The sequence below is a fragment of the Colius striatus genome, chromosome 1 (genome assembly GCF_028858725.1).
Source record: "Colius striatus isolate bColStr4 chromosome 1, bColStr4.1.hap1, whole genome shotgun sequence".
Classification (NCBI taxonomy): domain Eukaryota; kingdom Metazoa; phylum Chordata; class Aves; order Coliiformes; family Coliidae; genus Colius; species Colius striatus.
Window position 1 is genome coordinate 152693572 of NC_084759.1, and position 14529 is coordinate 152708100.

The following is a 14529-nucleotide window of genomic DNA, read 5'->3' on the forward strand; positions in this document are numbered from 1 at the left end:
GGTGGTCGGACGGGCAGGCGCGGTGGCCAATCAGAATGAGGGGCGGGACACAGGGCACACCAGGCCTATGGCAGCTCAGCCGATGGAAGACAGACAGTCGTTTCAACCAGTGGGAGCACAGAGCCCGAGCTCAGGCCCGGGCCCCGCCCCTCTTCCTGCCCTCTCGGTACCGGGCCCGCGTTGCCGCCGCCATGGCCTACCCGGGGGAGGACTACGACAACGAGGTGCGGGCCGGCGGCGGCGGGAGGGGAGGGAGGGCTCGTGTCCGGGTTTAGTCGCGGTGACTCACTGCCGCCTTCTCTCCGCAGGCTGCCTACGACCCCTACGCCTACTCCAACGACTATGACATGCACACGGGTGAGTGCGGGCCTGGGCCGCGCCGGGCCGGGCCCTCGGGCGCCACCGCGTTGGTTGCCGCCAGGCTATTGGGTCTGTAGGCTCACCGCACCGCTTTCCCTTCAGGAGACCCGAAGCAAGACCTGGCCTACGAGCGGCAGTACGAGCAGCAGACCTACCAGGTGATCCCCGAAGTCATCAAGAACTTCATTCAGTACTTCCACAAGACCGTGTCGGATCTCATCGACCAGAAGGTGTACGAGCTCCAGGCCAGCCGCGTCTCCAGCGATGTTATTGACCAGAAGGTGTATGAGATCCAGGATATCTATGAAAACAGGTACAAAGCCGTCTTTCCCGCAAGGAGAGTCGCTCTTTAAACTGTGATGAAAATACACCCTGCACCTAAAGCAAAGGCTGACTAGATGTCTTGTTCCAAGCCTCGGCTTCCTCTAAAATGTAGTATGAGGTTTCATTTGACCACTGAATAAAAAAACAGATACCTCTGCACCTGGGCTGTATTAGAAAGGATGTGTTAGTAGGTCGAGAGAGTTTTCCTCCCCATCTACTCTGCCCTCACGTGACCATATCTGGAATACTGTGTCCAGTTCTGGGTCCCTCAGTTCGAGATCAAGGAGCTGCTGGAGAGAGTTCAGTGCAGGGCCACCAAGATGATGAAGGGCATGGAGCATCTCCCACATCATGAAAGGGTGAGGGAACTGGAGCTCTTCAGCTTGGAGAAGAGACTGAAGGGTGACTTCATTAATGTTCACAAATATGTAGAGGGCAGATGTCAGGAGAATGAAGGCGAGTTGTTCTCAGTGATGTCCAGTGATAGGACAAGGGGCAGTGGGTACAAGCTGGAGCATAAGAGATTCCAAAGAAACATAAGGAAAAATTTCTTCACTGTGAGGATGACGGGGCACTGGCACAGGCTGCCCAGATGGGTTGTGGAGTCTCCTTCTCTGGGGACGTTCAAAGCCCACCTGGATGAGTTCCTGTGTGACCTACCCTAGGAGGTCCTGCTCTGGCAGGGGGTTGGACTAGATGATCATTTGAGGTCCCTTCCAGCCCTTAAGATTGTGTGATTAGGCTAATGTAAGTATGAGTTGTGATCTGTCTGAAGGAAACTACCAGGTATGGAGGCAGCAAAAAGTGACCTCAGTAGTGCTAGTTAAGGCTGTGAAGTGCAATCGTTTTGCCCGTTCATAGAATCACAGAACGGGAGGGCTTGGAAGGAGTCTCTAGAGATCATCCAGTCCAACTCCCCTGCTAAAGCAAATCCACCTAGATCAGCTCACACAGGAACGTGTCCACACGGGTTTTGAAGACCTTTTGAGAAGGAAACTCCACACCCTCCCTGGGCAGCCTGTGCCAGTCCTACTCCCGCTTGTAGCTGTGTTGCCTTTCGATAAAGAATCCTGTAAATAATATACACAAACATTCCATATGTCAGGGATAAATTGAAGACTTTAATTGTTTGCAGTTCAACAGTTGCAATTGTTTACAGTCATTTGCATCAGCACTGGACTTGATAAAATAGGGTAGTGGTGGTATTCCGCTCTCTTTGAGCCTAAGACCTCTATATTGCAGTCTCTTAACTCCAGCACTGTCAAACAGAGAAATGGTTTCTAATACCACGCTGTGTGTGTGTGTGTCTCTTTCAGCTGGACAAAGCTGACAGAAAGGTTTTTTAAGAACACCCCGTGGCCAGAGGCTGAGGCGATCGCCCCTCAGGTTGGAAATGGTAAGTCTTTTACTTTCTTTTTGCTTGTCAGAGGGAAAAGGAACTAAATCACTTTTGAACCATGAATGAGCAAGTGCACAGGGTTGCTGCTGCCCGAGTCAGTTGTCTTTGTTCACTCTGACAACTCCTTCGGTAGATTCCCGGCAAGAAGGCAAACTTGAAGTATCCCTTCGTGCCTTCCATTATTACTGTGGCAGGAGGAGCACCACTGGTGCATCCCAGAGTTCCCATTGCCCAGGCCTTGTGTCTTGCTAATCCCCAGCTCTGTCATCTTTTCCAGATGCTGTTTTCCTCATCCTGTACAAGGAGCTGTACTATAGGCACATCTACGCCAAAGTCAGCGTGAGTGTTTGCCCTGTGCCTTTCTGCTGGCTTCTCTGTGCCATATAAAACTTGCCAAATCTTGCTGCCACCGCAGTGTCAGTGGTTCCTTGAGTTTTGGAGGACAGAATTGGATGGGTTTATGAGCTATAAGTCAAATTGCTTTTAGGGAAGCTTAAAATTCCTGCCCTTTTGTGAGTGTAGCAGGGATTTACTTGTTGCTGAAAAGCAGGAGACGCTTGGCCGTGTTCCTGAGGCTCATTAGCTGTCTCATCAAGCTTGGTTGTAATTAGTGTGCAGGTGACCCTGGCAGTTTCTATGAGTCAGAAGACCTGGTCTGAGTGGGAGGTTATTACACAGAAATTTGTTACTGACATGAAGTGTAGTGGTTAGTGAGTGAGAAAAGAAGGTGTTGGGACGTCATCAAATTTCCATTTTTTATAGAGCTATAATTCCAAGACCTCCAGATCAGTTGTTTCTCTGTGTTTCTTTGTGGCTTCTTGTTCTTCATATTAGCAGGCAGATAAGAGGGGATGTTCCAAGAAGAGAGGGCATTATTTGTGGTTAAAAAAACCCCACGGGGTCAGAGTGCCTTGCAATGAGGGGAAACATTAAGGGATACAGGAGGAGGAAACAGAAGGAAGCGTGCTTTATAAAACAAAATCATCCCCAGCCGGTTTTTTTCTTAAACTTGTTGGAAGTCAATGGGGAAAATGACAGTAGCTCTTGGTTCTTTAAGTAAAGAAGCTGAACTGAGGCATGACTCATGGCATAAATAAGTAATAATTGCAGTTTTGGCGTGGACCAGAGGATGGAGAAATGAGCATTTGAAAGAGGAGTTACTGCTAAAGTCAGACTTTGACAGGAGAAACTGGTTTCTCAAGCTGTACTATCAGTGGTTAGGCTGCCCTCAAATGTCTCCAGGTGAAATAAGGAAGATGATTGTAGGAAGAGTGAGTTCCTACTATGTTTACTGGTCTTCCAAAGCATGTAGAAGTACTGTCCAGAAGCAGAATTATTGATTTATTAAGGGCTGTCATGAAGGGAGAAGGCTGTTGAAGGCAATAGGAAGCTCTTAGGCTTGGACAGCAGAGAGGAGAACAAGGAAGGTTAATGCATGCTGCTCACAGGAGGTTTGAGTGCTCTGTCATCCTGGAGGAAGCTACCTGTACATGCAAAGTCAGCCCTATTTCTATGGGACAGTAATGACACATTTTCAGGCTTTCTGGATGGTGCTGCTGGGTGTCCTCATTGAGTATTGGCTCTAACATTACTGAAACAGACCCTCTACTGCTCTGACTGCTGATTGTCCCTCAGAAACTGTTGCCCATAAACTCACTCCTGCCATACTTGAAACTAAGCAGAGTGTCCTTCTTGCAGGGTGGGCCCACGCTGGAGCAGAGATTTGAATCCTATTACAACTACTGCAACCTCTTCAACTACATCCTCAGTGAGTTGCTGCAATTAATTTCTGGGTTGGGAATTGGATGGAGAGGACACAGCTGGCGGAAGGGTTAGAAGTGGATAGATCATGTATTATAGATCAGGTAGGGACAAGTAGCTTATGAGCTTTCCACATGGTTGAGTCTGTTAAGAGCACTTTACATCCATACAATGAAAGCAACAGAATGCACAAGTAGCTTCCAGGGCTTTCTGAAATACCCTAAAGAATAAACCTCATTTAGCTTTCTGTCTTGCTGAGAGCTGCTTCAGCTTTGTATTAACAAGCAAAATGAAGCTGTAAGCTGGAGAAAACTTGCAGTGTTTCACAGCTTCTTGCCGTTATTGACTCCCCTTGGAACAAACGTGAGCATTTGTGGCTCCCTGCCAGACTTGTTGTGGAGAAGAGATGGGTTAGGTTAAACACCTACAGTGTGCACAGCTTCTGAGAAGATTAACCCCCCACACACTGCTGTTCTTTAAAGTTGTGGCAGCTGAGGCACCTGAAGCCACATGTCACTACTTCATTCATTCTCTCCAGCATCTCCCGTTTCAGGGATATTCATGTGTTCTTTAATTATTGGATTCTTTCAGTTCTGTCACTGTTCCAGCTTCAGAGTATTAAGCCTCTCATCTCTTACATTCTTCTGCAGATGCTGATGGTCCTGCTCCCCTGGAACTGCCCAACCAGTGGCTCTGGGATATCATTGATGAGTTCATATACCAGGTATATGACTGCAAGACTGTTCCGTTTTGGGATCGCCTTGCCTCTCTTGACACTACAAATTTTCCATCTCACTCTCTGTGGTTTTCATAGCTAGGATGCCATTGCAGGTCAAACAGCTTTGGTAAGCACTGTTATTCCTGGGTCATCAAGTAGATGAAATACTTGTATAGATTTTTAAGTTACAGGGAGCTCTTTGGAGAGTCCTGGACTTCTGTTGGTATTTCTGTTTCAGTTGCTGCTTAGGGTTTTGGGATTTTTGTTTGTTTTAAACTTGCCTCATTTCTACCTGCTTTGTGCAAAGCAGCCTGACAGAAATCTGCTGTAGTCACAAAGACCTTAAGAAAAAAAAACTTACTCAAACTATTTCTGCTGTGTTCTAGGGTTATACTTTAGTTTTGCGTTTTGTATTTCTTAGTAGGGCCTGTATGCTTCTACAGAGAGATTGCTGACTTGATTTGAAAGCTGTTAGCTTAATGAATTAATAATTAATAAGAATTAATTGATAACCAAATTAATAATAATTAATACATTAATCTTTCTTAATGGTAGGAAAGATTATTTTTTCCTCTCATTGTTCTGAATGCAGGAATAAAGGTCTCAAATGCTACTGGTTTTTCTCTAGGTGCCCGTTTCCATATCTTAATGTTACAGAGTTGCCTGGAGTTGCCCAAGTGCAATCTTGACAGACATTGAAAAAGGATATGTGCCTATGTATGAGAAGATGTATGTGTGTGTGTGTATGCAGATGTATCTTACAACGTGGTCATTCTGGTCCAACCGCAAATCTGTGTTTAGTCTAAGAGACCCTTTTCCTACAGATTGTCTCACATTTTCCCTTGGTGCTTTAACGGTGGTTTCATTTCTTGTTTTGATTGCCAGGTGATCTCAGATGAAACTTTCTTTCTTCATACAACTTGTACTTTATTGTGATGCGTTTATATCAACCTGTGAGCTTAGTGTACTTAGCTGAACGTCTCCCAACTAGCTTCTCGTCAATGAATCTCTGCTTTTTTTCCTGTAGTTCCAGTCTTTCAGCCAGTACCGCTGCAAGACAGCCAAGAAGTCTGAAGAGGAAATTGATTTCCTTCGTTCCAACCCCAAGATCTGGAACGTCCACAGTGTCCTCAACGTGCTGCACTCTCTGGTAGACAAATCCAACATCAACCGACAGCTGGAGGTCTACACAAGCGGAGGTGAACTCGCTGGGGCATGCCGAGCAAGGCTGGGGTCTCTGCTGCTTTGCTTTGATTTGACTGAGCTCAGTTGGCTCTGTCTGGGAACTGGGTCAAACATTTTAATCAGTGGCTGGAGTGAGTGAGAGAGGTTCTGTTGGCCTGATGTGAGATGTGCTGGTGATTACCTGAGGTGTAATCGCCAGCTTTTGCTCAAAAACATAGAGATATTGAAAGGGGAACTTGTTTCCTTGGAGGAAAGGATCATCATTCCTTTGTTTTTTTTCCCTAGGTGACCCTGAAAGTGTGGCTGGTGAATATGGTCGCCACTCCCTCTACAAAATGCTGGGCTATTTCAGCCTGGTTGGGCTCTTGCGTCTGCACTCCCTGCTGGGAGATTACTACCAAGCCATCAAGGTTCTGGAGAACATCGAGCTCAACAAGAAGGTTAATATAATGTGCTTTAAACTCTCAGTTGCAGTTTTCCAAATGCCTCTGTTCAAACACGCTGGCGGAAGATTGCTGTAACGAATCCTCCAGCTGAGGGGCTGTTTGTAACTCTGGTAGCTGTCAGGAGTTTGTAGTTGAGCACAGCTGGAGCTTTGGCATTGAATCAAGCTGTGTGGTAATTTGTAGCACAAATGCCTAGTTTTTTTAGGAGGTTTGCTGTGTTGTGCAAGGCAGTGTTGTTGCGGGGCACATCATTTGAACTGTAAGTGGTAGTGTGGTGGTAGCTAGCTGAAGACGTCTTTCCCACCTTGGTAATGCCTCATTCTTCTCTTTTTGACCCTCATCCTCTTTGTGCCCACACCCACCTTACATGTTTGTTGCCTTAGAACTGAGTGCTGCTTATGATAAGAAAAGTCCAGCTGCAACACAGGCTTGGCACCGATCTGTCTGTGTGCCGTCTGGCACAGGACCTGGAGTGAAATAGGGGGAAAGGGAACTGAGGAAAGCAATATTGGGCACAGTGCAAGAGTCCTCTGCTTATAGGAAGCTGAAACTGGAAAACATAGGAAATGGCATGAGGTAATAAAAAGCGAGGAAGCTGCTGAAGGGATGGGCAGGAGGCAAGGTATCCTGGGTTAACTCTCTCCATTCTCTGTTTGGCATGGGAGCGAAGGCAGAGGTGGCTGAATTCTAGGTAACCGAAGCTCTTTGGATCAAAAGTTATCTCCCCTCTAACCTCACATGTGAATCCTTCCTTGTCAGAGCATGTACTCCCGGGTGCCTGAGTGCCAGGTGACCACCTATTACTATGTGGGCTTTGCGTACCTCATGATGCGGCGTTACCAGGATGCCATCCGTGTCTTCGCCAACATCCTCCTCTACATCCAGAGGACCAAGAGCATGTTTCAGAGGACGACCTACAAGTACGAGATGGTAAGAAACAGAGTAGATCTGGACTTCCCAAAAGAAAAAGCTGTTGTCTTCTTTCCTGCCCCTCCTCTGCCACTTGATAGCCTGCATCTAAAAGCCTGGCCTTATTTTCCTGGACTCTGCTGCTGGTAGTGGTGACTAAGGATCCTTTGAACTCCTTTGCCACGTGTTTCTGTTAGCTGTGTAACCAGTTCCTTTGGTTGTTCACCATACAGTTGCTCTGGCTCCATCTGCGCTTTACACAGTGTTGTTAATGAATATCAGCTGCTAATGATATTCTTGTCCATGCTGCTTCAAACTCAGTCCTGTTCCTAGTCCATCCAGTTCTGCATTTCAGGTTACTGCCATTGTGGGATATAGTTCCATTATCAGATAATCATGCACAGACTGTTTTAATTCAGCATGGCTGAAACAAAGCTCTTTTCTCTTTCCATCTCTGCTGTCTCTGGTGCCTGTTTTACGTCTCTGGTGCCTGTTTTACTCCCTGCTGCTGCTGTCTCCTTTTCATCCTTATGATTCATTTCTATCTCTTTTGTGTAGCCAAATCCCTCCATTCTTAATTCCATGAGGCCTCAAAAGTTTGGTATGTCTGTTTCAGCCACACAGCTGTCCGTTTCATCCAGATAAATCACCCTTCTCAGTCTGTTCTTCTCTGGCTTCCGTTATAACTGTCCCTTGCCAGAAGATGGTTGTTAAACCATCTGCCTTCCCTTCTTCTCTGTGGTTTTTCCCATCAGAGCAGGCAAACCTGCTTCTGGCCATCCAGGTTCCATATGGCTCTGGGTACAGTCACTGTACTTTTCCTCTTGTCCAGCCTGCTCTCTCATTGATGAGAATCTTGATAGAGCATTCCCCATCTGCCTTGCCCAGAGGCACTGCTTCTGCCTGCATCGGGGCATCGCTGCTTCTTCCTCTTGAGCACAGGGACTGTCGGGGTCTGTCTCTGAACAGCACAGCTCCCTCCGGCCCCATGAAGCCCGAGCTGTAACAGGTTTCTCCTCTGTGTCTCAGATCAACAAGCAGAACGAGCAGATGCACGCGCTGCTGGCCATCGCCCTCACCATGTACCCCATGCGCATAGACGAGAGCATCCACCTGCAGCTGCGCGAGAAGTACGGGGACAAGATGCTGCGCATGCAGAAGGGCGACGCGCAGGTCTACGAGGAGCTCTTCAGTTACGCCTGCCCCAAGTTCCTCTCCCCTGTGGTACCCAACTACGACAATGTGCATCCCAACTACCACAAGGAGCCCTTCCTGCAGCAGCTCAAGGTCTTTGCCGATGAGGTTCAGCAGCAGGCTCAGCTCTCCACCATCCGTAGCTTCCTCAAGCTCTACACCACCATGCCTGTGGCGAAGCTGGCCGGCTTCCTGGACCTCACGGAGCAGGAGTTTCGTATCCAGCTCCTCGTCTTCAAGCACAAGATGAAGAACCTGGTATGGACCAGTGGCATATCTGCCCTGGATGGGGAGTTCCAGTCTGCCTCTGAGGTCGACTTCTACATTGACAAGGTTGGTATCTGCCTCTTGCTGGCTAGGACAATTCTTCACCTGGGAAATGATGGAAGTGCAGCACCTAGTTTTGCTCCAGTCTGTGAGAAATGTCACTTCCTTCTTTGCCATGTGATGCCTACAGTGAAGTCGTAGCCCAGCTTAATAGGAGTGTGAGTGAATAAACAGTGATGGGATGTCACAGGCAGCTTTGACAGTTGTCTTAACCGTCTTCCCCAGGACAGAGGGAGCTGTTTGTTCTCAGGAGGCAACAGTTGGGTGACAGATAGCGCTGTTAGTGTATAAGGTGAAGGTCTCCCCTACATCTCTTTTTTGCTGGACAAAGTGCGGATTTTGCCTAGGCACATTACAGGTCCATCTATCAATGGAGCAGCATTTAGCTCTGTCTGCTCTAGGAGGAATCTTAACACAAGGTATAGTCCTGTCACCACCCTGCCCTTGGAGCTCCAGGCAGCAAGAAGCAAAGAGTCGTTCAGGACTTGGTTTTCAAAGAAGATAGCAATAACCATTAAGTTCCTTGCTAGGAAGGAGAACAGATTGCCCCTCATTCTCAGTCCTTAGAGCAGACCCCTTTCTGCAGGGTCTCACATTATGTGTCTCCTGGGAGATAACACAACTGTTAGCTGCTGGTGGAGGGAAGCAGAGCACAAATTGGTGTTGGGACTGTCAAACTGCAAAGACAGACAAAAACAGGCAGAGTGTGTGAGAATGTGAGTACCATGTGAATCTGAGACAAATACATCCTGGAACAGGGAAGACAGCCTACAGAGAACTGAGTGGACTAGCACAGGTCCAGGTATGTGTGATGCTGAACCAGGGCTGGATTGAAGCCCCTTTGGTTGCTTCTCTCTTTTGGCAGTGCTTGCTGTCTCCCTGCTAGCCCAGTCCTTTTTCCTGACCTCATGCTGTTCCTTCCCCAGGACATGATCCATATCGCAGACACAAAGGTTGCTCGACGCTATGGGGACTTCTTCATCCGCCAGATCCACAAGTTTGAGGAGGTGAGGCCTGTGTAGGAGAGCTGTGGAGCTCTGTGGGAAAAGCGGGTCAAGCATTGGACTGTGCAAGCTCTAGAGGAGCAATGCTTGTGTGAGAGAGCTGTGTGATGCCTTGCTGGGGAAGAATGGTATGTTATTTGTGTGGTAAGTGCTCATTCGAACCACAGTGGTAAGAGAGGAGTTTTACTGTCCAAGGACATTGACTCCATTGTCTCTAGACAATTGTGATGTTCTTATCAGTAACACAACCAAAATGTATCTCTGCCTTCATAAGTACAGCTCTAGAAAGTGGCCTTAAAGATTTCTGGAGCACAGGGTTGTGCTCAGCCAGGAGGTGACATTCTGTCACTGCTCCGCTTCTCAACAGTGGCTGCTACGTGCTGGAGACTTGGGCTGCAGAACCCTGAGATGTGGGCACTCGAGCAATACAGGGTTGCAGTGCCACTGTTGGAAGTTTGCATCCTCAGTTCTCCATGTGTCTCTGCTGTTGGAGAGGAGGAGGGACTTTTACTGGTTCTCCTGCTTTGCACGCTGCCTGCACTTGTGCAAGAGCTTTTTTTTTGTCAGTGAGTTGGAGAGGAGGGAGTAGGGGCATTGGCTAAAGGCTGCTGAGGGAAGCAGTGGTGTGTGACAGTTACTATCTGTTTTTTTCTGACCTTTGCTTTCTCTAATTCCAGCTGAATCGAACCCTGAAGAAGATGGGCCAGAGACCCTAAAACTTCTGTGGATTCAGCCATCGGCCTGAGCAGAGAAGTGAACGGGAGAAATTATTCTCTTTGTGGTGAGGGAGGGAAGCTCGGGGTTCTGGGATTTCTGGAATCTCCTGTGACTCTGAAGGAGTGGTTTTTTTGTATTTAAACAAGCAGACTTGTTTGGCTCAAACCGTCCTACAAAGGACAAGACATCTAATAAATTAGTGGAATTTTCCTGGTGAGCATTCAGTATCTGACCTACTCATTTGTTTTTGCTCCATGGAAGAATACAATTGCATCTGGAGGCATGGGCAGGTGCTCTTGGTTTGTGCTGTCTTTGGTCCATGCTGTCGCAGGTAACGGTGGGGAGCTGTCCTCTTTCCATGTTCTGTAGAAGCACAGTGAACAGGGAAGGCTGCAGAATCGATTAATGGGGAGAAAGTGAGCTGTCCTCCAGCGTTCCTGCAGGATATGGAAAGACATACAAGCCAGTATTATTCCTTTTAGCTCTCATATATTGAATAAACCTTGAGTCCTAGTTGCTTTCCTAGAAGGTTGCATTTTTTCGCCTTCCCACCCTTTTCCCCCCCCCTTTTTTTTTTTTAAACAGTCAACCAATATTAACTTTGGACATCTGATGAGATGTCCTTGCTGGAGGCTGTGTTTTATTTCAGCACAAGTGATGCCCAAGTCTTGACCCTTAAATTTAATGGAGTTCACTTTCTCCAGAAAACTCCCTGAGGGTGTTTTAATTTATTTAAATGCTAATTTTTCCCAGCTCTCCAGCCACTTTGGATTCTTCAAGGCAAACTTGCAGTGCCTTAAAAAAGAAACAGCAGTTGGAAACTAAAGGGAAATGAAAGACCTGTAAATATTGGGGAAGCAAATGCAAAGAATGAATCACAGCTTATCTGCCTTCCACACCCTATCTCCCCTCCTTTTGCTGCCTTTAAATAGTTTGGTGTTTGAGTGGTAGAAACAGGTGAAGGAGAAAAACCTGCGTGTGTGATAGGAAAGCTAGACAAAGCTTGCTTCCTGTATGTATAGGAGAGGATATACCACCTGCCTCTTTGTAGCCCTCCCTCTCATTCCTTTCCAGTGAGAGAAGGGCCCTGGCAGTGCAGCTTCACTGTGTGGGTGATTCTGTTTAGAAGTCAGGAATAATTAGTCTTTGTTGGAGTATCCACTGTGTTTGAATGAGGGTCAAGTTTCTAATGTCCTAGATACTGCTCAAAAGTAAACTTCTGTTTCACATGCCCTGTAACCCAGGTGGGCAGAGAACAGACAGCACAGAGTGAGATTAAACAAGCAACTCCTGTTGGCCTTCTGGCTGCTGCCATTAGTTATGGGCTTGGTATGGGCTTGTTGCCTCCAATTCTGAAGGGTTGGAGGCAGCCATACCATCAAGAGGTTAAAGGAGTGAGATGCTGCTGCACTGCAGCAACCCACAAGAGCTGGGTTCTTACCAAAAGAGTCTGCTCATCTTTAATTTTTAGAGCTGGCACTTCTGCTTATGTGTATTTACCAACAGCAGCACAGTGAGCACAGCTGTCAACAGCAACTCTTCTACTTTCTTGTTATCCAAAGCCTAAATCTTTCCCAGAACGTGTGCTAAGATGGATGTCACGTACAACAGGAGAACCTCTGGCAGGGCAGTATCTCCATAATCAGTTCTGGATCATAGCACAGCAGAGGAATCCAATGTGTTACTTGGCGTTTGGTCTGGTTTTAATCTGTGACTGGCATGTTGGAATAACAGACTTCTAATGCATATGTGGATCATCTTAAACACTCTGGTGGTTACAGGCTGTTCTCAGGTATGTGGATATGCTGCTGCTTGTGTTTGTGTCTGGCAGAGGATGCAGAGAGAGTGTGTTACTGCTCCACACCCTCTCTGAGGGACCGTGGAAGGTTCACTGAGCGGGATTGGCACTTGGTGGAACGGAGCCAGGAGGAGCTTGCAGGAAAGAGCTGCGGTGCCTGGCACTGCTTGAAGCTCTGTAGAGGAATGCAGAGCGTTCAGCAGCATCAACAGAGCTCTGCAGGGAGGCAGGCTGGGGTTGTTACAGCTTGGGCCTTGCTTGCTGCCGCAGAGTTTGGATAGGGAGAAGCATTCTCAGGAGATTCTGGACAAAATGGTTTAATCAGAGGGAACCACAGGACAAGGTTATCCACTCTATCTTTCTGTCTTGCAGTCGTGAAGGGAGGGGGTGAGATTATGGACCATGGAAAAATCGGTTAAGAAAACATCCCCGATCCTGCTCTCCCTTAGGATACATCAGGAAGACGCTGTCAGGAAGGTCTGGAGGATCCTGAGCAGGCAGCTTGGTCACTACAAAACCAAGACAATACTTCATTTCCTTTTTCTCTGTGGAGTAGCTTTTCCAGTGATTTACACCACAGCTTAACTTGGGCACTGAGGGGGGAAGCTGCTCAAGCCAGTCAGGATTTATTTTTCACTTGGTTTGGGTTTTTGTTTGGTTTTGGAGATTTTTTGGTGGTTTTTTTTTTAGAATGGTAGGGGTTGGAAGGGACCTTTAGAGATCATCCAGTCCAACCTCCCTGCAGAAGCAGGACCACCTAGATCAGGTCGCACAGCTCTGGGCTATGGTGCCCAGCGTGGAACAGTGGAATAGAAAGAGGAGGGTGTTAGCCATGAGGTCTGGCTGGAGAAAGGAATATAGAGCCCAAAAAGGGGCAAAAAAAAAAAAAAGAGTGTGGTGTCCTACTCATTTGGTGGGACTGCCCCCAATTAGCTCACTGTCTGGGAGATGCATTGGTCTTCCACAGAGGCAGCTGTCGCCCACCCCCCACCCCAATTGGAAATGAAAAAAGGTGTAGCAAATTAAACTGTTGACAGTTAGTGTGCTTTCTCCCCTTCACTTTATCAGACCATCACACCAAGCATTCCAGCCAGCTCTTGCGACAATCCATCTCCTCGATGTCGTGGGTTCCTGAGATTGTATCGCGCCCTTCCTCCACTTCTTCCAGGGTTTCCTGTAAAGTGCTGCCTGCAACTCCAAATCTCCTTATCTTCAAAGCTCTCTCTGGCCCGGCAGCCACCTAGTCCCACACGTACTCCACTGTCTGATGTTTCCACATCCTCTGCTGGTGCCTCTTGGCCTGCTTCTGCCTAGAGCAGCCTACGTCCCAGCCTGAGTGTGAGCCAGACATGAGGTTACCTGATGGGTTGGGTTTTTTTCTGTTCCTACTTGCCATCCTCTGCCTCCTTTCAGGGACTGAGTGGGGACAAAAAGGGCTTGTAACTTGCACTCAGGACTTTTGGCTGAGAATTGAGCCTTCCCTTAGCTGGGAAGAGCCCTGATGTGGCTGCATTCCCCCAGCCCATTGCCCCCCTGTCCTGGGAAGCAGCCAGCCCTGGGGCCTGTCTGTCAGGGCTACCACCCTCCCACGTTTTCTACCTTCACCCCCCACCATGCGCCCCTGCCTCTAGCTGCTCGGAGTCTGACCCTGGACAGAGAGGAACCTCGTAAGGCTCAGCAGGGGCAAGTGCAGAGTCCTGCACTGTTGGAGGAACTACCCCAAGCACAAGCACAGGATCGGAGTGATCTGCTGGAGAGCAGCTCTGCAGAGAGGGACGGGGGAAGTTCTGGTTGCTAACAAGCTAACCATGAGCCAGCAATGTGCCCTCGTGGCCAAGAAGGCCAATGACATCCTGGGATGCATCAAGAAGAGTGTGGCCAGCAGGTCCAAGGAGGTTCTGCTCCCTCTCTACTCCGCCCGGGTGAGGCCTCATCTGAAGTTCCCAGCTGCAGAGAGACAGGGAGGGTTATCAAGATGAGTTGTAGACTGGAACATCTTTTGTATGAGGAAAGGCTGAGGGAGCTGGAGCTGTTAAGCCTGGAGAGGACTGAGCCGGGGGAACCTCATCAACACTTCGAAGTACCTAAAGGGTGGGTGTCAGGCAGATGGGGCAACACATTTTTCTGTATTGTCCAGCCATAGGACAAGGGGTAATGGACACAAGCTGGAACACCAGAAGTTTCACTTTAAACACAAGGAAAAACTCCTTTGCTGTTCAGGTGAGGGAGCCTTGGCCCAGGCTGCCCAGGGACGGTGTGGAGTCTCCTGCTCTGGAGGTTTCCGAACCCTTTCCCGGCCCTTGCCCTCCTCCCCGGGCCAGGCCGCCCTACTCCACCCTCACGAGGGCAGCGGGGCGAGAGCAAAGGGGCCTCCGTCCGCTCGCCGC

General features: G+C 48.3%; 1 protein-coding gene across 1 annotated transcript; it reads left to right on the plus strand.

Annotated features, from left to right (window-relative positions):
• Positions 1 to 134: 134 nt before the first annotated feature.
• On the plus strand, positions 135 to 10568 carry EIF3L (eukaryotic translation initiation factor 3 subunit L). Its single transcript, XM_062012398.1, has 13 exons — positions 135 to 224; positions 309 to 357; positions 463 to 673; positions 2001 to 2080; positions 2361 to 2422; positions 3782 to 3851; positions 4495 to 4568; positions 5590 to 5761; positions 6033 to 6187; positions 6953 to 7123; positions 8132 to 8629; positions 9550 to 9630; positions 10305 to 10568. Exons 1-13 carry the CDS (start codon positions 192 to 194, stop codon positions 10341 to 10343), a joined length of 1695 nt encoding a protein of 564 aa, XP_061868382.1. The 5' UTR covers positions 135 to 191; the 3' UTR covers positions 10344 to 10568.
• Positions 10569 to 14529: the final 3961 nt, after the last annotated feature.

Coding starts and splice junctions, on each gene's coding strand:
- EIF3L (XM_062012398.1), top strand. CDS start 192: ATGGCCTACCCGGGGGAGGACTACGACAACGAG. Junction 3,852..4,494: donor CCTCTTCAACTACATCCTCA/GTGAGTTGCTGC, acceptor ATTCTTCTGCAG/ATGCTGATGGTCCTGCTCCC. Junction 6,188..6,952: donor ACATCGAGCTCAACAAGAAG/GTTAATATAATG, acceptor CTTCCTTGTCAG/AGCATGTACTCCCGGGTGCC.